The following is a 25,687-nucleotide window of genomic DNA, read 5'->3' on the forward strand; positions in this document are numbered from 1 at the left end:
GCTTTGTGCACTTTATGGATTTTACTTCATCAGTAACTTATAAATAACTTCTAGTGAATTATTTTTATTTATTGTTTTATCAAATGTCTATGCCACCCAACTCCCAATGACTCTGAGTTTTGTGTGATAGGTTTTTTAAATTCAGTCAAATCTTTTATTATTCCACCTTGTTTTTGTAATTTATTTTGGACTGTATTATTTGTATATATAAACAATGAAACCAATGAGGTGATTCTGGCCATTCTGAGGAAAAAAATCTCAAAGGATTTCATTTTTGCCTTATTAAAATTAAGTCTTGCATTTTATATGAATTATTGTCCATCCACTGACAATTTTTTGTACATTCTCCTTTATGTAAATAAACATTTAATAGTGAAACATGAGGTGATAGATAAGGACTAATTCTTTTTCTGTATTTATCCCATACTTTTAGATCACTACTTATCACTGAATGATCCTTTAACAATTGTAGACCAAAGACATTTGATACACATTCTGGAATTCCTGCTTTTTTCAAAGAAACAATCTAGCCATAAGGCATTGTAATCTAATCTATTATCCAATTTAAACCACATACTCTAACAACTTCTGTGTTCTTGCTCCTTCCTTTGAGAAGGGGACAGAATTAAGAAACTGAGAGCAGAATGGTACAAATATACACAACCAGGTGATAGCAGGGATCTTTTCTGGGTATCCTAAACCCTGAAATCACCACTGTACATTATCCTCTAAGGAGGTATGCTATTATATTTCCAGAAAGATTATTGTTTTGCCTATTCTTTGAACAAGTAAAAAAATAATGATCACATTATTTATTTGCCATTTTCATGCCATCAGTGGTGTCCAGTCTTTCTTAGAGGGGATTGCAGCTGTTGCAGGGCTGAACCAATCTTTGAATGACATATTGGGAACTACATGTAGAGGGTAAGGCCACAGAGGGGAAAGCAAAAACACGTAAAATGGTTCAGAGATAAGAAATTATATACATTAAATCTTAACATTAATCAAACATTTAATTGTTCAAATTTAACACATTTAACACAATAGCCATCCTCCCACATCTGCCCCTAGGTTTAAAATACATTAAGAACCACGTGAACAAAGATAAATAATTCCACCACTCTCTCATATATATTCTCTTTCATATAAAGTTGTCTCATATACAGAAGAAGCAATAGAATGAGGCAGGGAAAAATGGCAAATTTGCTGTTGCTGGACAACAAAATCAGTAGGGGAATACGGATGGTAGCATCTGATCCCTCAGCCAGCTGCATGTGGTGACCCCTGAGCCACAGGTTTGGCACCAGTGTCTTAAAGTAATGCTCCTCGGTTCTTTCTATATTAGTGAAAAAAGGCCTAGCCTGATATTTTACCTTTTATACCTCCAAATGGTCCATATGTCATGTTATAAGCTGTTCGCTGAAGATTGTGTTCATACATACGTTTTAGCTGGTATTGGTTGCCGTGTTCAATGTTTCCTAAGCTTCCTATTAAATAAAGAAAAGGGTTGCATTAAGCTTGCAGGATTTTCTGTGGAAAATGTATTGTGAAAGATACCATAGTGTAATCATGTTACACTTGAATACTGTTTCACCGAATTATACCATATATTCCACTTCCCAAATCCTTTTGAATATACCACAAAACTGGGGAAAAATCAATCAATCACTTCTTAAAGGTAAGTGCAGTACATTTTTCTCACATGACTGGAAGTTTCCAATTTATTCTGTTTGAATTGGTTCTGATGTCAAATTGGTAATACAGAACTGTACTATAGTGCAAATGGAGGAATGACATCACAATCACCCTAAATTTTGGTAGACCCTTAACTCCTCATCATCCATAACTTGCTATCTGGGATCAACAGAGCTTGGAATCTAACAGCAACTGAAGAGCTGCAAGCTACCTGTTCCTTAAGGGGACAGAGCTTCAGAGAAAAGTTAACTGATCCACTTTTCATATGAGGCAGTTTTTGAAATATAAGGGTGTTCAAAGCATATCATTCCACTACAGATCATCATGTAGAAATATCTATGTGGTCGCTAAGAGCTGAAAATGATTCAATGGCACATAATTAATCAATCACATTATTATCCTATTACACAGTCCCCCAAGTGGGTGTGCCTTATCTTCTTTCTGCATGTATGAAGCAACTCTTTTACTACTGATGATTTAAACAAATTGCGGCACAATAAGCTAACGTTGGCACCAATACAATTGCTCATAAAAGTCTTCTGCAGTCAGTCTGAGCAAATACGCTGAGCTGCAGGTTTACTAAGGTATGCTCCTATTACATGATTCTTACTAAAAGAAGAGTTTTTCAAAAAATATAAGCAAGTTGTAGTAAACAAAAAGAGACTAGAAATACTCAGCTGTGTACCATTTGTAATTAAGGTTAACCAAGAAAACATTTTAAATGGTCATTAAGATTGATAAACCAGAAAGGAGGACTACTGTGCAATGAATACAATCATCAATATTGTTCAATGATGAAGCATTTTTCATTCTGATTTTAGAATTGCTGTATGTTTCCAAAATAAATACACTTTCGATAAGAACTTATATTTCCTGATGTTTTGCTCTTAAGTATACATGCCATTTTCAAAAACGTATGTAGCTACAGCTTTCCTTTATGCTACAGATAGCCTGAAACTGAATTTTCTGCACTGAGCATAAACAAACTATATATAGTGGTGCTTAAAAATGTGTGAACCCTTTTGAATTTTCAGTATTTCAAAAATATATAGTCAAAAATATTCCTCAATAAATAAATGAACAAGTATAACGTTCTTGATTCATTTCTTTCGTTGGGTTCTCTTCATCTAGTTTTAGGACTTCTGTAGAAAACAGCTCACATTTTAGATCATATTGATGCAGAAATATTGAAAATTCAAAAGGGTTCACAAACTTTTAAGCACTGCTGTAAGTAGCACCCCAGATGGTACAACCATCTTTTACTGTGTTAGAAACTTCCTTTTCAATGCCACAAATTAAGGGAAAACTTCTCTAGAAGCAGTAGTGTTACTTGACCTATCTAATAATTACTTTTTCAATAATACAGAGATAAATATAGAAAGTTCTCCAAAAGGGTATCTTCTTTTTTATAATGTGAAATAGATTTGGTATCTTTAGATCTAGAGGAAGAAAAACATGCTATATTTTACAGGTAAAAAGTAGGGAAAGAGAAAGTAAGTTGCCATCATAATTTGATTTTTTACCTGAGACAGCATAGATGCACAATTTTTTGCAATGCAATATAGCCAGATGAAGCAATTCTGTGCCACTAGCAGAAAGGACAAGAGGAAAAATGTGATTTTTTTAAAAAAATACATTACTTGAAGATCAACAATCTAAAAGACCAATAAATCATACTAAATATGAACAGCACATAACATACAAACTTTTTTGCACTTAATACTTTTGACAAATCATTTTTTAACAGCTGCATACTTACGTGTAGAGAATAAGGAAGATGATCTTGACAGAGATAGGCAAGATCCATTACTGAAGCAACAAGGCGAAAAACTTAAGTCCAAAACAAGCAGAATGTATACGGAAGCGGCTTACATAGATACCCCCCCAATTCACAGACACCTCCCTAATTCATATGTGTATAAGAAGGGCAGGAGGTACAGCACAATTGGACTTGCAAGATCTTGTTAATATAACCACTCTCAAAAAAAGTAGCTTTAGTTGCCTGTGGAACTGATTCCTGGTCAGGTCTACCTGGTGGGCTGATATCAATCTTGCAAGTCTGATTTTGTATGTATTTTATATTTTATATGTAACCTCCGTAAGTCACACAGTGTCCAGTTAAGGTTTGGTGGTAGACAAATTTTATAAATAAATAATCCACCAAGCCTGACAAGTGGCATCTCTACAGCACTGCAATAACCATTAATTATATTGAATACACTGATCAACATTTATTTATTTATCTGAATATATTAGCCGCCCAACTCAATGGACTTTTTTTTTAACATGGTGATCTCCCTTTATTTTATCACCAGAACAATTATCTAATGCAGCAGGTTAGTCAGAGAAAGCATGACTAAATGATGGTGGACTTGAACATAGGTCTCCTGAGAGCTAATCTAATTATGGGCTATGGGATTATGAACTCTTGACTACCTATTTACTGGATCTGGGCCCCTCCTGGGTCATAAAAGCATCCAGGAAGGTGTCCAATGGCTGGGTCCAGCCCATGGTGTCAGCCTCTCTGAAGGAGGGATGGTACCTTCTGCCTTGAAAGAGGCAGTCATGCACCCCCTCCTCAAGAAGCTGTCCTTGGACCCAACAGTCTCCAACCTTCCCTTTCTGGGGAAGGTTATTGAAAAGGTGGTTGGTCTGTAGCTGATGAGAACCCTGGAGGAAACAGACTATCTAGACCTATTTCAATTGGGTTTCAGGCCAGGATTTAGTACTGAGACAGCCTTGGTCATGCTTGTCAATGACCTGCGGCAAAGCTGAGGTGGAGGTGTGCATCCATCCTTGTGCTCCTTGATCTCTTGGCAGCTATCAATACCATCAACCACACTATCTTGAGCCAGCTCCATGTGTTGGGGATTGAGGGCACTGTTTTGTAATGGTTCTCTTCCCTTCTCTGGGGCCGGTTCCAATCAATGTTAATTGGGAGGGTAGGTCACTCCCTGGGTTCCTCCTTTGTGGGGTGCCACAGGGTTCTACTCTCTTTCCCCTCCTTTTCAACATCTACATGAAACTGCTGGGTGAGGTCATTTGCCAGTTTGGGGTTAGGCGTAATCAATATGCTGATGATAGCCAATTATATCTTTGGACCTGGGCCAGCCAAGTGAGGCTGTCAAGTTCTGTCCTGGTGCTTGGAGGCTATGTGGGTTTGGATGAGGAGGAACCACCTCAGACTCAATCCTACCAAGACTGAGTGGCTGTGGGTGTTCAGACCAACAAGATGTAGGGATATTCCATCTTTGACCATGGATTGGGTAGTACTTCCCCCTTCTAGGCTGGTGTGCAAACTAAGGGACTCACAGCTCCTACTTGAAGAACAGATGGCAACTGTGGCCACGAAGGCCTTTTCACAACTCCATCTGGTGTGACAGTTGCATCTTCTCCTAGAGTGGGGGAACCTTCAGACAGTCACTCATGCCCTAGTCATCTTGTACTCTATATGGGGCTGCCTGACATGGCAAGCTCAGACTCTGAGGAAACTGACAGCAACCAGCCAGAATTTCCAGGCAAACTGCTGCCTGAGCAACTGCTGCCCAATAACCAGGAGTCACAGCTGCCGCCAGTCTCAGAAGGTGAATCTGAGCTGCCCACCCCCCTCTCAGTGCAAGGGCTCACTGTCCAGAAAGGAGAACAGAGCAAAGGCATTCTGTGAGGCTTCTTGCAAAAGAACTTCACCCTTCCAAATGAGCAACACTGGGGTTGCCTCTATTTAAGAAGAGCAGCCAACTCAAGCCCTCTTTTGGCAACGATCATTTGTTAACCTAGACTCTGTGTGCCTTGCCCTTTGACTTTCCATCTTGTAACCATGATTCTGGACCTGGACCAGCTGACAACCCTGCTATGACATTTGTATCCTTAGACTTCACCTGACCACTCTTGTGCCTGCTGGTTTAGATTTGGACTCTCTCTCAAGGCAAGCTTGTTGGACTTGTGGGAACTTGATTTCTCTTATGTGGGTGTATATACATTTGCACACACCTTTCCTGTGCCACTTGCTATTTGCTTAAAAACTTCCTAATAAAATTTGCAAACCTCTCTGCGTGTTCATGAATGCATTGCTTGAGAAAACCATCCAGAAGCTTCAATTGGTTCAGAATGTGGCAGTGTGAGCAGTAATGGGCATACCTTAGTATGCCCAAGTAAAACCTCTGCTTCACAGCTGCATTGGTTGCCAGTTTGCTTCCAGATGCAATTCAAAGTGCTGGCTGTTATCTATATCCTATATGGTATACAGCCTGGTTACTTGAGGAACTGCCTGGCTCCCATAGCATCTGCCCAGGTCCCTTGCCTTCTCTGTAGCAGTGCCTGCCCTCTGGAACAAGGTTCCCCCTGAGATCCAAATGGTCATCACTCTGCTATTGTTTAGAAGAGCCATGAAGATCTGGCTTTTCACCCTGGCCTTTGGAGAGGGAAAGTGAGACCCCTTGCTTCCGTCCTTCTCGTCCATTGTGCTTGCCATCTTTTATCTTTATCTTTTAAATATTTTATTGTAATTTGTTTGATTGTTGTGAGCTGCCCAGAGTTGTTGAGAGTCAGGCAGCACACACATTTAATAAATTATTATTATTATTCCACAGATTCATGAACTCTGGAAGAACAGAACTTCCAGATCATCATGAACATCTAACTTTTTGTATGCTGCAATATTCTTTATTTCTTGGTTTTTGCTCTTCACAACTCGTCATGAAAAATTAATCTTCAAACCATGATTGAAACCAGCATACAATCTGGTGGTTGCTACTTAAAATCATGAAACTAAGACGAATTTCATGAAAAATGTGCCCTCCTACAATATGAACACAATGATCTCATTCTAATTTTGTTTTGTAACACTGCCACACAGCAATGTCTGAATAGCAGTGTATTATGACAATATGATCTCTAATTAACTAAGTGATTGAACCAATTAGAAGGACAATAATACCACAACATTTGCCAAGAAAATCAGCAAACAAAAACCAACAGTACAAAAGAGAGGAAAAGGTAGTTGGGATAAGGGTTCTCCTTGAATCCTTTCTCCCCAAAAATCCTCTTTTGTACAAGTAGTCACTCACAAAAATTCAGCTCACCTCTTGCACTTACTGTAATTGCTAATCTGGACATTGTGGTAAATGATAATTCAACAGAAGCAGGAAACAGTGGAATACATTACTGGAAAGTAGAAGCTGATAACATATCCTGATCTTTTGATAAATGTCTGAATAAATGTAAGAGTAACAAGACTTTTTTTCTACTCTCTTGGAGCTATAGTTAGGAAACTTAATATTTCTGAGCTTTAGGATTGCTCCAAGAAATGTAAGCATCCAAAGGTTGTATCTTGATTACTACACTACAATCCCAAGACACTTCATAAAATACACATTAGGGAAGCAAGCTGGTCGTAGCAGTAAGATAAATTAGTTTAAGTCTACCAATTAGCTTGATCACAAGCAGCAGTACTGTTTACTTACGAAACAAATTTTCCTACTTCCACTTGCAATAATGGCTCACGTAATTGCACTTCCAAGAGCAAATCTTCAGCTTGCATAGCATCTCCAGGTTTTATAGGATGGGGATTATATATTCTAAGAAATCCCATATAACTTCCCACAATAATTTTATCTGAAATAAAAACATATTTATGGAAGAACAATGAAGTTGACACAAATATCCATACGCAGTTCCTTCTACAATGTTCTAAGTAAACATGCCATAGGATCAATCTGTGCATGGTTTTAAATAAATATTATTTACATCTCTTCTTTACATGCTCAAGTAGGCACATATCCAGGTCTCCTAACATTTTATCCTTACCAAAGCCAACCTATTAGTTAAGTTGGACTAAGAAATTATAACTGGCCTAAAGCTTCCCAGTGAGCTCCATGATTCAGAGGTTTTATCCAGTCCCAGCCTAATACCATAGAACACTAGCTATTTTCCTAGAATTCAATTCTTCTAAGTTTAATAAGATACATCTTACAATAAATGTTTGGAATTACAACTTCAGACCTGACTGCAAGCAATAAAATTTTATAATTTTAATCACACATTAATTTTAAAAGTATCCACTAACCTTGTGCACTGCTGCTATTGTCAACATTTGCCACACATAAGCATCCTTGGTCAAATTCTTCTTTATTGCCGACTGTTGTAGACCACCACTCCCGGGCTTTAAATAAAGACATTCTCTGCAGCCCTAGTGTGAAAAAACTGACTAGTATAAAACACTTACTATGAACCGTTTTTAACAATATTTAATATTTCATCTAACATCTCTGTTCAGAAAGTAAATATGAATATATTTGTCCTTCAAAACACAATAAATCATTACTTCTGCTATGCATCAAGCTCATCATTCACAGTGCTGATGCAACACAACTATGTGTTGCCATTTTAGTTGGCATCTCACAAATCAAAACAAAAAATGCAAACTGCACAGCTAGGAGTACAGAGTTAGGAACAAAGATTGCAGTCTAATGGAGTTTTCAATTCTGTACCCTACGTCAACCATTAAACAAACTCAGGAGAAATTTAAAAGCAGTTTATGAGATTGAGGCTATAATACCTGTTCTAAATCCTCATGTACCCTGAAGGTCTTGCTGGATCAGAGTCACAGTGATTACATTATGCTTAAAGGAAAGAGTTATGTGTACTGTATCAAGCTTTAACAACATAGACCACAAAATGCAACAGCTAGGGATTTCATTTTGTATTCTTTATTGAATAAATACCCTCACTCCAGTGTGGTACAAGAGATAAACATAATGCTGGCAGCTTAGTAACACAGTTACATAAGTTAAAGCATGATGCATCCCTTCACAAAAGTTTGAAAGAACAAGCATCTTATCCAATTACTGCAAATTCTTCAAAAAAAAAAAGGACCTTGATTTGTTTTGAGTTGACTTGATATTTTGCAATATTAAGATCCAAAATGGAAATCTATTTCTACAATGGACAATCTTGCTCCTTTTCATTTTGCACTCCTCAAAGCCCTTGTAAATTGTTTGTGAGGTGTTGTTTGGAGCAATATTTAACACGATACGAGGATCTTTTCTAACTACTTCAAATCTGCTATTTGGGTACCATCCAGTATAATTTCTCTCTTTCTGATGTTAACAGTGAGGTTGCTTATATAGCCAAAGGAGCAATGCCCTTGTACATGGAAGACATATTTGAAGCCTTGGAGAAGCAGAAACCTGCAGAAAAGTATAAATATGAAAAAAAAAAAATCCTAATGACAACAGAATACATACTGCCTTTTGAACATAAGAAAAGGAAAACCGAGTGGGAAGAGGACTAGAACAGAATATTGTGGAACAAAGAATGACTGACAGGCTGGAACAAAAATATTTTGTTGCACGTCCCATTTGTAATATGAAAATAACTAATCAAGGCAACATGTTATTACCCTATTCCCATCAGTGACAACAAAAGTTTCCCTTTGATTAATTATATTATTTATATAGCTTCCCATCTTGCCAGTTGCAAATCTAAGTGGCAAACAAAAGATTAAAAACCAACAGAACAAAAAAATCGGATTTAATGGGAACGTGGTCATAACCAGATCATTTAATTCTCTACCATGATTGACTTCAAGTTGTCCTTGTGACAGAAGCTAAGGAACTCCGTCTGGCAGAATATAAACAGCTTGTACTAATACCTACTTAAAGTTGTCTGGTATAGTATATGGCGAAGAAGAAAAACTGAGTAATCCTTAGCTTGGCAATACCAAGTGAGTATATTAATGCAAAGGTTTTTTTAAGTATACATATTCAAATCACAATAAATGTAGCTACTATCTAAAAAGTGTTCTACCAATTGCAAAATCTTTGACAAAACTGTGCAAATGTTGCCATATCTAAGTTAATCTAAAATACCACTTTCAACAAATAGTGAAAAAGCTCTTTAAGAATATACCAGCACTGCTCATTTGTAATATTAAAAACAAACAAAACAACCCTTGTACAATACTCAATACTATAGTGATTGGAATAGCACTAACAAGAGACTATCACAAGCATATCCTTTTGTGTTGATCTAGAAAACATGCACAAATGCATTACTGAACCCATGGAAGAGGGGTGCTTACATTACACACACCCCCAAGCAGCCCAAACCTTTCTACTACAATTCCTACTGAACTTAACAGATTTATTCCAAACTAAGCATGCATAAAAGTGCATGGCCATAATGGCAATCTTACACACATCACATCGCAAAGCTGTTACTACTTGGGTGAAAACTTGCAGTGTATTGTGCTCTTCCAAATAATAGATCTTTCCATTGCACTAAATTATACTCGTTTTGACTTACCCGACTTGTTCGGTAATTGAAGAATCTTCTTGTCCTTCCTTACACAAACTCACTGTTACAGAGAAGGAGCACTAGCTCATTTCAAGAGCTTAAGCAGCACATGCGTGTGACGGGGAAGAGAAATGAGCACTAAAGGAAAGAGGGTCACTTCTCACCGACTTTAGGGTTTGTCTGTCTATATTAGGACCAAAATAGAGCACGGTAGCTCTTTAATTGCCGTCCTTTTACGTCAGCATTACAAGAGAAACCTATGAGAAGTAAACAGAAACGGCCATGATGAAGATAAAATCAAGTCTACTGAGCAGAAACGTGGATGAACTTAGTTACGTGAATAGTTAGATGAAAAGCTACAGGCACCACCTAAGCCACTCCGCGCGCCGCCATTTCTGTTCCCGTTGTCATAGCACCTCAACAACCAACATCTGCTCCGCCCCCTCCTATTCCCAAGGAAAGTCTCTTGGACGAGAAGGCGGCAACCTCCGCTGAAGTTTGCGGCCGGTGGGAGTGGTATTCTAGGCGGTGGAGTGCATGCTGGGAAATGAAGTCTTAGCCCAAAAAAGGTAAGTATTAGTGGACTAGCGGTAGGTTGGATTATACTATTAGGTATACAAAGAGGAAATATCTATTCAGCAGTGGCAAAGTATTCCCCCCGCATCTTACTTGTTAAGTTTCATTTTGTAATGTAAGCACACAAAACGGAAGAGCTGTTCTGAATTAAAATAAGTAACTAGAAAGACAAAAAAGAAACTAAAGAGGCCCCACCCCGTTGTGGGATAAGATGGTTTCTCCCACTGGCTCAGCCGGGCGCTTCCTAATAGTCCTAGTACTCGCTTGCTCAGTTCAACCGTGAAGAGCGTTGTTAGGGTCAACCGCCGTTTTGCTTGTAGGTGAGACGCACTCGCTGGTAGGGAGGGAATAGAGCGTCTGAGGCAGCAAGAGACGGGATTCGGCTCCTTTTCCCGCTTAACGGCGTTTTAAAGGACAGGGACACTAACCACAAGGGCCCAGGGCGGCAAGCGGCGTGCAGGGCCTGGGAGGGCTACCTTGTGGTTTGTCGGAGGTCCAGACCCCGCCACCTCGCCGAAATCTCCATTTTGTTCGTCTTCAGAGCCGGCGTGTAAGTGTGCCGCCATGGACAAGAGCGCTGTAGCCAAAGTGGGAGCAGTGGCCAGCGCCAGTGTGTGCGCACTGGTGGGGGGAGTAGTCCTGGCCCAATACATCTTCACCGTAAAGAAGAAAACGGGCAGGAAAACGAAGATTATAGAGATGGTAAGCGCGCTTTATGACCCGAAATGCTCAGTTCTATGCCTTCTCTCCGGATATCAGCTTCGTGGAGTTCACCAAGACTTGCAACCGAGCAATTGTGCAATTAGTACTTCCAATTTTGGCACTGTTGATTGAAAATGAATCCTAACGAATAGAATAAGCTTAGAAGTAAACATACTTGGGATCTGGCTATAGGGCTCTGAACATAAGTTGCGATGGTAATCCTTTGTTTACCAATTGAGAGTGTCGCTGAAGGAAGTTGGTAAACTAGATTGGCATAGTTGGCTCAACCACATATGTATGTAAATGGAATATACAGGTTGCTGTCTCAGCCTAGTGTTAATTACATGGGGTATTTATGCACATAAGGCTTAGTTTTCACTTTAATATCCATTCTCAGGTTATCCAATAAGTAAGTTTGTTGGCTGCCTGGAATTGACTATTGTATTCATGAATGTAGGATCCACATTATCTAGGTAATGTGACTATTATCCTCTTTAACCAATAAAGAATGTTTACTTAATTGAGATTATCTGAAGATGTTTTGAGTAAGAAAGAAGTTACCAGATTGCTGTAGTCAATTCCTGATAAACATCTGTAGCAAATTGCCCAGAGGTGCATACCAACCTTTTTCACTTAATATGCTATTACCTTAATTTACATGTTTACATTGCAGAGAAGAACATAAAAGCTGTGGATCAATTTAGGTAACACTCTATTCTTGTAGTTCCTTACACAAATATTTTATTTATTTATATATCCAATTTGTCCCCGCCCATCTCCTCCCTTCTGGGGACTCTGGGCGGTTTACAGTAATCAATTAAAACAACAATTATAAAATCCACAATCTAAAATTACAATAATAAATAATATAAAATATCAATGCGATACCCACAAGCAGGACATACCTGCAACAGCAAAATAGAGTTATCTTGTATTCTTTAATATAGGCCTATGAAGCAAAGATTCATTTGCCATACAAAAGTAATCAGATACTTACTACACTGAACCCCCAAAATTGATCATGTATGTATTTTCTTGAAAGCTAAGAATGAAAGTAATGGTAGGCTGGGAAGTGTGAAGCTGTTTATATACATTTCAGTGGTAGTTGGGTTGCACTTCATACTGAACTATGACATAGTCAACTGTAGTTCAATGTTATGCAACAGCAGCCTATGTGCCTAGTATGTCAAGAAAATCAAGAAATTGGATTAATTCCGTATATGGTTAAGAAAACAATGGTATGTTGTGATGTGGTAGTCAGTGAAGTGTTGAATGGTATTTTAGATCAACAGTATAGGGCTCAACAGTGGCCAGTCAAAATCTAAGCAATTTTCTGTGTACATAAATATACTCATAGTTTAATGAGCAATGCATCTTTAACAGTGTTTGGGGAAAGTTTTATATTATTTTTCTGAAAGCAATGAAGCTGTTAGTTTCCATAGTTTCTCCTCTAGTGTACCATTAGGTCTAATCCAACAAATATTTTGTATATTTTTCTTCTTTCTTTCTGGTTTTGACTCCCTCCATGCAAGAAGCTTCTATGACTGATCTCTTTATAAACCCCTATCCACAGTTTAGTGATGGTTTAGGAAAGAAAGCCTTAAGACACTAAAGGAATTTTTTTGTGAGGAAAAGTTACAGTGCGTGGCGTTTTTTAGTTTAAAAGAGAAGCAAATAATGCTGAGATACAGTGGATATAAAAAGTCTACACACCCCTGTTAAAACGCCAGGTTTTTGATATGTAAAAAAATCAGACCAAGATAAATCACTTCAGAATTTTTTCCACCTTTAATATAACATACAAGCTGTACAATTCAATTGCAAAACAAACAAATGGGAATCTTTGCCTGCTCTTCCTTGCAGAAGCACTCCAAATCTGTCCGATTGCGAGGGCATCTCCTGTGCACAGCCCTCTTCAGGTCACTCCCCAGATTTTCAATTGGATTCGGGTCTGGGCTCTGGCTGGGCCATTCCAAAACTTTGATCATCATCTGGTGAAGCCATTCTTTTGTTAATTTGGAGGTATGCTTTGGGTCATTGTCATGTTGAAAGGTGAAATTCCTCTTCATCTTCAGCATTTTAGCAGAGGCCTGAAGGTTTTGTGCCAAAATTGACTGATATTTGGAACTGTTCGTAATTCCCTCCACCTTGACTAAAGCCCCAGTTCCAGCTGAAGAAAAGCAGCCCCAAAGCATAATGCTGCCACCACCATGCTTCGCTGTTGGTATGGTGTTCTTTTGGTGATCTGCAGTGTTGTTTTTGCGCCAAACATACTTTTTGGAATGATGGCCAAGACGTTCAACCTTGGTCTCATCAGACCATAACACATTTTCTCACATGCTTTTGTCAGACTTGATGTAAGTTTTTGCAAAATGGAGCCAAGCTTGGATGTTTTTCTTTGTAAGAAGAGGATTCTGTCTTACCACCCTACCCCGCAGCACAGACATATGAAGAATATGGGAGATGGTTGTCACATGTAGTACACAACTAGTTCTTGCCAGAAATTCCTGCAGCTCCTTTAATGTTTCAGCCTCTTGGCACAGTTTTCTTCTTGTTTTTTCATCAATTTTGGAGGGATATCTGGTTCTTGGTAATGTCAACTTTTGTGCCGTATTTTCTCCACTTGTTGATAACTCTCTTCACTGTGTTCCATGGTATATCCAATGCCTTGGAAATTTTTTGTACCCTTCTCCTGATTGATACCTTCCAAAAATGAGATCCCTTTGATGCTTTGTAAGCTCTTTACAGACCATGGTTTTTGCTGTAAGAGGCAACTGAGTAAATGTCAGAAAAATCCTATTAGAACAGCCGAACTTTATATGGGCTTGATCAGACTCACTTTAATTGATGGCAGTTGTGTACTGACTACGATTTAACTTCAGTTTGAATGTGATTGGTTAATTCTGAACACACCCACATCCCTACTTATAAGAGGGTGTGCACATTTATGCAACCATGTTAGTCTAGTTTTTTCTGCCCTAAAAGATTTCAGTTTGTTTTTCAATTGAATTGTACAGCTTATATGTTATCTTAAAGGTGGAAAAAATTCTGAAGTGATTTATCTTGGTCTGATTTTTTTGCATCTCAAAAACCTGGCATTTTAACAGGGGTGTGTAGACTTTTTTATCCACTGTAGAACAGTATTGTTGCATAGAAAGTAGATAGATTCATCCAATAAAATTGAATCATAAGAGATTTACATAGTACTGATTAGCACTATCAATTGTGATTGCTTAAAAAACTAGGCAAATTTCTGGAAGATTGACATATTATTGGCTTTTTGGTTGTAGTAGCTATATTTGCCTCCAAGATTAATATTAATTTCAATATTTATGTTGTCTTTCCAAGTTTTCCACTATCAAAGCCACTATGTTTCTGTTAGTATCTGTTACCACCACTGTGGTAATATATTGCTGAAATAGTTGAATTAGCACAATTATGCTTCCTCCATTCATCAGCAGAAGATTAGTGATCAGAATCTGTAATTTGGAAGGAAGAAGTTCATGCTGTTGCATGTTTGTAAATCTTTATTCTGACTTCTGAATTACTTTGCCCAAAGGCATGTATAGGATACTAGACGGTGGCTGAAAGCAAAAGAATGGTAATATATTGTATTTGGGGACCTTCCAAATACTTCTATGCTTCTATTTTATTTCTTTATTTAACTTCTTTATTTTATTAAATTGATATATATGGCTGCCCATCTCACAGATGTGTCTCTGGGGTCTAACAACACATTAAAAAGAAGTACAAAAACCCAGTATCAATGATATGCTGGTCAAAGACTAATATTATCTACCTAATGTTAATAAAACATAAAAAACCTACAATGGTAACCAAGAACAAACCAAATAAATATTCAACAATAGACTACATCTCATCTTAGAGGCCCTCTATCCTCCCAACTATGAACTGCAGTGGGGAATAACACAATAGAGCTTTCTCCTATGAAATCATGAATACCTGTAACAGCACAGGAATAATATAGCAGAAAAAATTGATTCATTATCTTGTGGGTTCACAGGCTTAGGGGAGATCTCCATGTAAAAGAAAAGAGAAAAGAATATATGTAGGCCATAGTTCAGAATGAATATAATGTGTACAATGATATAGGCAGAGAGATGGTAGAGAACAGTTGTGAACCAAGTAACTGTGTTCTTGGAGTTCTGGAGAAATAACAGCAGTACTTACAAAAGAGAAGGATGGCTCTACCCAGGAAAAATTGCTAGAGTACAAGTAAATTGTGATATTGACCACTGTAATCAAAGGAATTACATGGAAACATATTTTTAGATGTCATTCCTGCTCTCATTTTCATACAGATTTCCTCTTGGTTGAGATTTCACTTGTGTCGCAACATCCTTTTCTTTAATCTTGCTGTTCTTTACAGTAATTGAAGCTTTAATCTGTTATAATGTTGGACTTTGTTCCATTAGTGTAGAAAAAGAGAAGCCTGGATATATCAAATTTGTTCATTTCATAAGTACAAAGTCTGGTTGTGTTTGCACAGGATTTGACATCGCTATTCAAGGAAGCCTCAGTCTTATGTGTGTATTTGTGAGTTTAGGATATGGAATTTAATTTACTAGCTTATCTTTGTTCTAAACATGTTATCCAAAAATAAATCCTATTTACTTGTTTGAAGGAAATATAAGAGCAACCTTAGAAAGATAGAAATATCACTGCTGTGGGAGAGTCAATGGTATCATCTGTCCTAGTTTCTTTCTAGAGAGCCTTGGTGGTTACAACAAATGTGCTGACTAATAGTTGCAGTTAGAGTCATAAGCGAGAAAGGTCACTTATTTCTGATTACTTTTGCAAATGTGCAGTCAGTCGCGCCAGGAGTGGAGCTCCCAACACTTTAAAAACTTGTGGGCTACCTTAATACGTCTGTTAGAATTTTATATTTGTTGGAGGGTTTGATTCCCCATCCAAACATATTATTTTGCTTTTAAGTTGAAATGAGTGATTCATGACTGTTCAGTGTCATTTTGTAAGAAATCTGGATTGTTGTGGCTGTTTAAAACAAAACAAAACAAAACTACACTTTAAAACACTAATAAACTCAATCTAGATATAATAGGGACTATTTTGTATAAACTTATTCTTGAAATTGCATAAATGCAGGAACATAATTGAATTGGATTTAACTATTTGTTTTTACACAAATAATTTGGCAATCATATTCCTCTTGATTTGATTAATTTTAAATCATTGTGGTTATTGTCTAAGGTATTGTGTATATTTAGGATAGCTGTTTACAACTTGGTACCTTCCAGATATGCAGCAGATTATAAAATGTCCACAAAGCTATAATGAAGGTAATAATGTTTAAAAAATTATTTCTAATCTGATTGGTAGGGTTACTATCTAACAATAATAGCAATTTTTGTTATATACATGATAAAGCAGTAGGGGGCACTAATTTGAATTTTAGCATAGTTTGTAAGGTATCACTATAATGATTTAGTTTGTGGACTATTTTCTTCTCTCTAAATAGAAAATATTACTTTATTTTACAAAGAATTAGATAATAAAGGAGATTTTAAGGATACCATATAAAAAGGATTGCATAATCTGCATAAAATGTTAAAATACAGATGAACTGGAATGAAGAGGAAATAGCTGCTATTATTTTATCCGGTATCAAACGTTTTTGTTTATACATCAAAAGCTGAAAAGAGTTGCTGTATAAAGGATTTATTCCTGTTCCTTGTATACTAAACATATTTGCCTTAGATTTTCAGTTTCTTTTATAGAATTACTTTTAATGCTTAAATATGTAGTTTTGTAGATTTTATTTTGTTTGGATGAAGCAGTGTTACTAGAAATAATTCATCCCATGATGTATATAACTATAGCAGTACAAGGCAACAAAAAACCAGAAATGTAGGTATTCAGAAAATAATTACAACAAAGATGTAATTTAATTACAGATAGATAGATACCTTATTTCAGTCAGATGCCAGTTCAAAAACAAAACAAAATGTGTGAGACAGCAAATAGAAACCACAGTAAAACCTATTAATTATGAAACTGAGGTGATCAAGATGTGACCTAATTTACAAATTAAAACATAGTAAGTTACATTAGGAAAAATAAAATCACATTGATTAAATAGTAGCAACTGTAATTATAATGGATCTGGGTGGCCTGGAAATCTGACTTGATAAGCATTATTAGTTGCAACTGGGCACCTTTGTAATGGAAGCAGTATAAAAGAATATAGGCTAGTATTTCAGGAACTTCAGCACCACAGGGGCAAAGTCTTTGTTCAAATAGGATACCCTGTAATTTCACCCCAGAACAGCTTAAATCTTGCCAGGGTTAGGGCTTTTCTGAATTTGGAAACTGTAATTTGGTTTAGATATCTAACCAGCTTGAAAAAAGGTAAATGACTGCCCAAGACTACATCTTTGGGTATGGCAGACCATCTGATTGTGCTTCCAAATCTTTGACCTGCTCTTTAAGAGCTGTCCCTGCATATTCATATCCCCTCATCAGGCTTGCATTACATAAGAACTCATAGCACTTTAATTTCTCATGCAATGTGTTACTCCAGGATTCACTTAAAATTAGAGGTGTTAAATCCATGGGGGAAAGAAAAAGTAACTTTAGCCAATAAGAAAAAATGCCTGTCCAAATACAGGTTTCAATTTTGGTTAAACCAGCCTCATGGCACAAGATCAAATTAGGAACGCATTGTTGGCACTTGAAATACGTTCCTTAAGAATTTAGATTTCACTCTCTCCAAAGGAGTGAAGGAACTATATGGTTCTAGTTAGTCTCCAAACAAAAGTTGTATCCACACTCTAGCTAAGAATGTTTTTAGTGCAGTCAGTTTGCATAATGCACCTCTAGAGTAGTAAAAAGGCAGTAGGGCTGTTGCTGACTTCTGTGCATTTTAGATGGTTAACAAATACGAAAATTTTTCTTTTTGCTTAATTAATTTTGAGAGCTTCTGCACTACAATGTGCATCTAAAGCAAAGGTTAAATGTTACTGGGAGTCAGGCAGTGTATAAATTTAATAAATTATTATTAATATTAAGCTTACTTTAGAACAGTGTCTGAAATAGCAGCACAGCATCATTTGCATATAGGAGGATTATCTTCAGTTTAGGAGGATGAGCTAGATTATTCATCTTGGCCACAAGCAGATTGATATACAGATCTAACAGTAATGGTGCCAAAATACATCCTTGCTTAACTCCTTTGTTGACAAAAAAATTTCTTAGTGTAATGGTCTTCTATACTGTACCTAGCTTTTAAAACAGAATTCTCATAAAGCAGAGACAGGCACCGATCAACAATAGTAAGTTTTCATCATAATTTATGACTAGGGATAAGGTCAAAAGCAAATCTGAAATTGATTAAAGGCAGTATCCAAAATTTGAATGGCTGCATGAATGAACATGGAAGCAGAGGTTAACTATCTAGTTGCCTGATGCAGATACAAAAGCATACAATGACCCTGCAAAAGCAACCCAGTTTGTTTGTTTGTTTGGTACAGAACTCCCTATTCCCTGTGGCCATTTTATTTTCTTATATACTTACTTTAAAAATAGCTGAACAATTTCTGCAAAGGAACATTAGATTTGGGCAAAGTATTGCTCATGATGAAACCATGTTGTCTGCTGCTGTTTCATTGAGTAAATCATGTTCCCAGGGATACAGCAGACAATGTCATCTGTGTTGTGTGAATGCAACCTACATATTCATATTCCTTTTGGTAATAACACAGACATTTAAAGTTGGCAGATTTTATTGTATCTCCTTCATGCACTGAGGAATGTATTACCGTGTTAAGGTTCTATTTTCCCTTTTATGAAATGTCCAGATTGAATGTTCAGTATTGCACATAAAGCTTTTCTATTCTCCTAGAAGCAAAAAACTTGCTTCCTCTCTTTCATGCCATCTTGCTCTACCACACCTGACACCTCCATTCCTTTAAACACGTTTTCCTACTTCCCTCTGTTATTCTGTATATTACCTTCAGTTGCCTTTCCAATTCAATATACAGTGTTCCAGACTGAATCTCTCTGTGGGCCTCTGCATCTCCTGTAATATCTTCTCTCACCATCTTCATTAATTTTGTACCAATTAACTCCCAGTTTATGTTTATGTTTTTTATCATCCTGATAATAATAATACTTGTCTTTTTGATAAATTTTATCCTATTATCCAATATTTGCTGCAATCAAATTTCATAGAATACTGTACCATAAGGTGCCATCCCTTTTTAGAATTAAGATATGAGTAAAAAATAATGCATCATACCCAGAAGTAGAATTCCATTTAAATTTTCATTCACTTTATCATAGATGTATTAATTTAATACCTTTGTGGGTGTGGGGGTGTATAAATGTATACTTACAATATTGGTTCCCACTAGTGAAGTTCAGTTTTGGGGTTTTTTAGAAGCCTGTTTAAAGCTTTCTATACCATTCACTGAAGAAAATAATGTTTTACTAATGAAATTATAAATCATTATAGTTAAGCCACCATAGTTAAACTAAAACAATATTATTGTTCAGAAAAAATCTGAACAGGAATTTTTTCTTGAAGACAAGTAATATTGAATTTGAACATGAGTGCCTTTTGTTCTTTAGAAGAAACTCCAGTCCATATTACTGGTGTCTTAGTATATTAGAGTAGCTGTACACAGAGCCAAGGTCTCCTATCTTTACCGCAATATATCCTCATAAACATGCATGGCAAGAGAACAGTGTTTAGTAAACCATTAGCATGGTTTAGGACTATCATGCAGGTTTAAAGAATGCAGAAAAACATCTACATACTGAGTTGCTTCATTTCCATGTGACTGTATAGGCAAATAGTTCCTAGCTTGTCCTGATTTAATAATACCTTTTAGCTCTTCTTAGGAAATCCCAATCATCTCTTTAATCCCACCCAACCCTTTATCTATCATACTCTTCTGCTTCCCTCAACTGTACCAAGCATTTGTTTTTTTCTAGTCCATCATCTGCTCTCATTACATGTTCAAAGTCTTTGATCTTTTGCTTGCTAATCAATTATCACTTCAAGGGAACAGTCTGCCTTTATTTGATCCAGAAATAGAATTAGTGTATTTATGCAAAAGATAACAGGAGCAGCTGTGTAAAGGGATAAGAGACATTGTGAAAAATAAAGTGGGAAAAAAAATGCCCAAATAGGAAACTATTTGGATGGCTTTTAGAACAAACTGTCATGGGAGCCATTGGCAATGAAGTGGTGAAAAAGGAGGACATACAGTATGATGACAGAACACAGATTTCCTATGGTTAAGCAAGCAAGGATGAGGAAAGACATCTCAAGATATCTCAAGGATGTCCACAGATGGAGGAATATAACAAAAAAAAAAGTGAAAGATCTTTTTAAGATTAGAAAAATTACAGAAAGATTTACAACTATGATAGAAATACTCAAGAGTATTCAAAGTACTTTTTTTTTTTTATCCTGCCTCTGTTTTTGGTCAGCTCAAGGTGGCATACCTAATACTTCTGCCTTCTTTTTTCCCCACAACAACAACCCTGTGAGGTGGTTTGGGCTGAGAGGGAATGACCGACCCAAAGTCACCCAGCTGATTTTCATGCATAAGGGAGGACTAGAACTCCGGGTCTCCCAGTTTCTAGCCTAGTACCTTAGCCATTACACCAGACTGGCTCTCAGTAATATGTAATAATAGGTAGCGATAACAACATCATATGTACACAAATAATGGCCCTTAAATACCTGATAATTCTTCTGAGGAATCTTTACAGTGAATAAGGACCAGCTGTAAGAACTGAATTTGGAAAATAGGTGGTTCAGATTAAGGAAGGGAATGAGAGAAGGATGCATATTGCCCTCATATCCTTTTATTGCAGAGTAAATATAAGAATGGAAAGATTGGAAGAGATAACAGTTGGAATCAAAAGTGGAATTCAAAACAGTAACATTTTTAGGTATGCAGACAATACCATTTTGTTAGCTAAAAGTAGAGTTAAAAGAGCTCATCAACAAAATAAAAAGTGGAAAGTGAAAAATATGAACGTCTTATCTAATAAAAAAGCAAAGGGAATGACAACCTGCAAATTTAGTGAATTTTCAGATTATGAAGAGGTGAAGTAGAAGATAATTTTGTTTTCCTAGGTTCAAGAATTGATAAAGGCAGAAAATGTTTTAGAAAAGTAAAGAGGAGACAGATAGTGACAAATTTAGACAAGATAGTGGAGGATAAGAACATTTCAAATGACAAAGTGAGAGTAGTTAATTGTTCCAGTGGGAAATATATCAGTGTGAAAGCTAAATACTAAGAAGGACCCAAGAAAAAGATGATAGGTGCTTTTGAACTATGGATTTGGAGATGATTACTCCTACTGTCTTTAATTTTCTATCTTTAAATCATATATTTGATTCAAATAATTAAATATATGGTTTAAATCCTGTTTTTCACAAACTGTATTTGTAAATAACCTGACAGACTGGATTGCGTTTCTCCATCTTCTGTGTCCAGTTATGCATTTTGTTCAGTTCTGATTTTGTCCATCTCTTAATTCCATTGCATTTGTGTTGTTTGAAGCAAATGTTGGTAATAAAAATTCTCTTTACCAAACCCATTTGCCCCATCTACTCCATTAATTATATTTGTCTACTCAAATTTTGCTGTGATTAAATTCCTAATTTCTCCAAATTTTATGTTCTGGTGTGATATCATTCTCTTCTTTAAAAAAAAAATTCCAAAATATAGATAAAACATGAAAAGACAGAAACTAAAGAAAAAAGAGACAAACTAAAAAAGTGCAGAAATAAATAGAAAAAGATACAAAAAGAATGACTTTGGACTCTGTACAGCAAAGACATACTAGAAAATACATCAATCTCTTACTCCAGTTTTAACTATAATAAACATTATTTCTGTAATCCATTTCAGCTTAATCAAAATTCCTAACTAACATATCAGTTTTTTTCAGTTGTTGTTTATTCGTTTAGTCGCTTCCGACTCTTCGTGACTTCATGGACCAGCCCACACCAGAGCTTCCTGTCGGTCGTCAACACCCCCAGCTCCCCCAGGGACGAGTCCGTCACCTCTAGAATATCATCCATCCATCTTGCCCTTGGTCGGCCCCTCTTCCTTTTGCCTTCCACTCTCCCTAGCATCAGCATCTTCTCCAGGGTGTCCTGTCTTCTCATTATGTGGCCAAAGTATTTCAGTTTTGCCTTTAATATCATTCCCTCAAGTGAGCAGTCTGGCTTTATTTCCTGGAGGATGGACTGGTTGGATCTTCTTGCAGCCCAAGGCACTCTCAGAATTTTCCTCCAACACCACAGTTCAAAAGCATCGATCTTCCTTCGCTCAGCCTTCCTTATGGTCCAGCTCTCGCAGCCATATGTTACTACAGGGAACACCATTGCTTTAACTATGCGGGCCTTTGTTGTCAGTGTGATGTCTCTGCTCTTAACTATTTTATCGAGATTTGTCATTGCTCTTCTCCCAAGGATTAAGCGTCTTCTGATTTCCTGACTGCAGTCAGCATCTGCAGTAATCTTTGCACCTAGAAATACAAAGTCTTTCACTGCTTCTACGTTTTCTCCCTCTATTTGCCAGTTATCAATCAAGCTGGTTGCCATAATCTTGGTTTTTTTGAGGTTTAGCTGCAAGCCAGCTTTTGCACTTTCTTCTTTCACCTTCGTCATAAGGCTCCTCAGTTCCTCTTCGCTTTCAGCCATCAAAGTGGTATCATCTGCATATCTGAGATTGTTAATGTTTCCTCCAGAGATTTTAACTCCAGCCTTGGATTCCTCAAGCCCAGCTTGTCGCATGATGTGTTCTGCATACAAGTTGAATAGGTAGGGTGAGAGGATACAGCCCTGCCGTACTCCTTTCCCAATCTTAAACCAGTCCGTTGTTCCGTGGTCTGTTCTTACTGTTGCTACTTGGTCGTTATACAGATTCTTCAGGAGGCAGACAAGATGACTTGGTATCCCCATACCGCTAAAAACTTGCCACAATTTGTTATGGTCCACACAGTCAAAGGCTTTAGAATAGTCAATAAAACAGAAATAGATGTTTTTCTGAAACTCCCTGGCTTTTTCCATTATCCAGCGGATATTGGCAATTTGGTCTCTAGTTCCTCTGCCTTTTCTAAACCCAGCTTGTACATCTGGCAATTCTCGCTCCATGAATTGCTGAAGTCTACCTTGCAGGATCTTGAGCATTACCTTACTGGCATGTGAAATGAGTGCCACTGTTCGATAGTTTGAACATTCTTTAGTGTTTCCCTTTTTTGGTATGGGGATATAAGTTGATTTTTTCCAATCTGATGGCCATTCTTGTGTTTTCCAAATTTGCTGGCATATAGCATGCATTACCTTGACAGCATCATCTTGCAAGATTTTGAACAGTTCAGCTGGGATGCCGTCGTCTCCTGCTGCCTTGTTATTAGCAATGCTTCTTAAGGCGCACTCAACCTCACTCTTCAGGATGTCTGGCTCTAGCTCACTGACCACACCGTCAAAGCTATCCCCGATATTGTTATCCTTCCTATACAGGTCTTCTGTATATTCTTGCCACCTTTTCTTGATCTCTTCTTGTTCTGTTAGGTCCTTGCCATCTTTGTTTTTGATCATACCCATTTTTGCCTGGAATTTACCTCCAATGTTTCTAATTTTCTGGAAGAGGTCTCTTGTCCTTCCTATTCTATTGTCATCTTCCACTTCCGTGCATTGCTTGTTTAAAAATAATTCCTTATCTCTTCTGGCTAACCTCTGGAATTTTGCATTTAATTGGGCATATCTCCCCCTATCACTGTTGCCTTTTGCTTTCCTTCTTTCTTGGGCTACTTCTAGTGTCTCAGCAGACAGCCATTTTGCCTTCTTGGTTTTCTCTTTATTTGGGATGTATTTTGTTGCCGCCTCCTGAACAATGCTGCCAACTTCTGTCCATAATTCTTCCGGGACCCTATCTACTAAGTCCAATCCCTTAAATCGATTCCTCACCTCCACTGCATATTCCTTAGGAATATTAGTGAGCTCATATCTAGCTGATCTGTGGGTCTTCCGTAATCTCTTTAGTCTGATCCTAAATTGTGCAAGAAGAAGTTCGTGATCTGAACTACAGTCAGCTCCAGGCCTTGTTTTTACCGACTGTACAGATGTCCGCCACCTTTGGCTGCAAAGGATGTAATCAATCTGATTTCGGTGTTGTCCATCTGGTGAAGTCCATGTATAAAGCCGTCTCTTAGGTTGCTGGAAGAGAGTGTTTGTTATGCAGAGCGAATTGTCTTGGCAAAATTCTATCAGCCTATGTCCTGCTTCATTTTATTCTCCCAGGCCATACTTACCTGTAATTTGAGGTGTCATTTGACTGCCCACCTTAGCATTCCAGTCTCCCGTGATGAAAATAACATCTCTTTTAGGCGTGTTGTCCAGTAGGTGCTGCAGATCCTCATAGAACTGCTCTACTTCAGCTTCTTCAGCATTTGTGGTTGGGGCGTATATTTGGATCACTGTGATGTTAGATGGCTTGCCCTGAATTCGAATTGAGATCATTCTGTCGTTTTTTGGGTTGTATCCAAGCACTGTTTTAGCCACTTTACTATTAATTATGAAGGCTACTCCATTTCTTCTGTGGTCCTCTTGTCCACAGTAGTAGATCTGGTGGTCATTTGATGTGAAGTGGCCCATTCCAGTCCATTTCAGTTCACTGACGCCCAGAATGTCTATCTTTAATCTTGACATCTCACCAATAACCACATCCAATTTGCCCTGGCTCATAGATCTTACATTCCAGGTTCCAATGGTGTGTTGATCCTTAGAACATCGGATTCGCCGTTCACCACCAGCACCGTCGGCTGCTAGCCGTCCTTTCGGCTTTGAGCTAGCTGCGTCATCACGTCTGGGGCTAGTTGAGCTCATCCTCGGTTCCTCCCCAGTAGCATTTTGACCATCTTCCGACCTGGGGGTCTCATTCTTCCGATGGTATACCGACATATCTCTGGTTGTACTGATCCATTTAGTTTTCACGGCAAGAATACTGGGGTGGGTTGCCATTACCTTCCCCAGGGATCGCATTTAGTCTGTCCTCTCTGTCATGACCTTCCCGTCTTGGGTGTCCCTTCACGGTTTAGCTCATGGCATCATTGAGGTGCTCAAGCTCCAGCACCACGACAAGGTAATGATCCTTTGCTGAAGTATCAGTTTTTTTCAGTAAAAGACAAAAAACCCAAAAGCAGTTTTTCACCAGAAACAAATTTAAACTAAATATTACCTCTCATCCCTATAATCAGTTTAGCCTTCCCTGCCAAATCCATTAAATTTACCTTATTGTTTCCCTAATAACATCTCTCAGGGAGGAGATGGGTGGTGATAAAAAATTAATAAATAATAATAATACATAAAATAGTACCTTCCACCACTATTACATAAAAAATCTTACTC

The 25,687-nt window shown here is 37.5% G+C and overlaps 2 protein-coding genes across 6 annotated transcripts in view; one reads left to right on the forward strand and one right to left on the reverse strand.

The window, feature by feature from the left end:
* The window catches only part of BBS9 (Bardet-Biedl syndrome 9), a 210,010-nt gene extending 199,622 nt beyond the window's left edge, over positions 1 to 10,388 (reverse strand). Inside the window, exons 1-5 of the mRNA XM_063304050.1 lie at positions 10,000 to 10,388; positions 7,760 to 7,882; positions 7,158 to 7,308; positions 3,219 to 3,283; positions 1,374 to 1,487 (exon numbers count right to left, since the gene is read on the reverse strand). Coding sequence (XP_063160120.1) covers positions 1,374 to 1,487; positions 3,219 to 3,283; positions 7,158 to 7,308; positions 7,760 to 7,871 — 442 coding nt within the window. The 5' untranslated portion in view covers positions 7,872 to 7,882; positions 10,000 to 10,388. The remainder of the gene's footprint in view (positions 1 to 1,373; positions 1,488 to 3,218; positions 3,284 to 7,157; positions 7,309 to 7,759; positions 7,883 to 9,999) is intronic.
* Positions 10,389 to 10,537: 149 nt separating this feature from the next.
* Positions 10,538 to 25,687, forward strand: part of NT5C3A (5'-nucleotidase, cytosolic IIIA) — a 34,157-nt gene continuing 19,007 nt past the window's right edge. Inside the window, exon 1 of one of the 5 annotated variants that reach the window (XM_063304057.1) lies at positions 10,538 to 10,559. Coding sequence is in view for 1 of the 5 variants with exons in the window: in XM_063304051.1 (XP_063160121.1) it covers positions 11,131 to 11,268 (138 nt within the window). In the remaining 4 variants the exon portion in view is untranslated. Of the gene's footprint in view, positions 10,560 to 10,813; positions 11,269 to 25,687 lie in introns of those variants that run through there. The other 4 variants (XM_063304051.1, XM_063304056.1, XM_063304059.1 and 1 more) reach the window with 4 other exon arrangements.

This window comes from Candoia aspera, chromosome 4, assembly GCF_035149785.1.
Source record: "Candoia aspera isolate rCanAsp1 chromosome 4, rCanAsp1.hap2, whole genome shotgun sequence".
In the NCBI taxonomy this organism is placed as follows: domain Eukaryota; kingdom Metazoa; phylum Chordata; class Lepidosauria; order Squamata; family Boidae; genus Candoia; species Candoia aspera.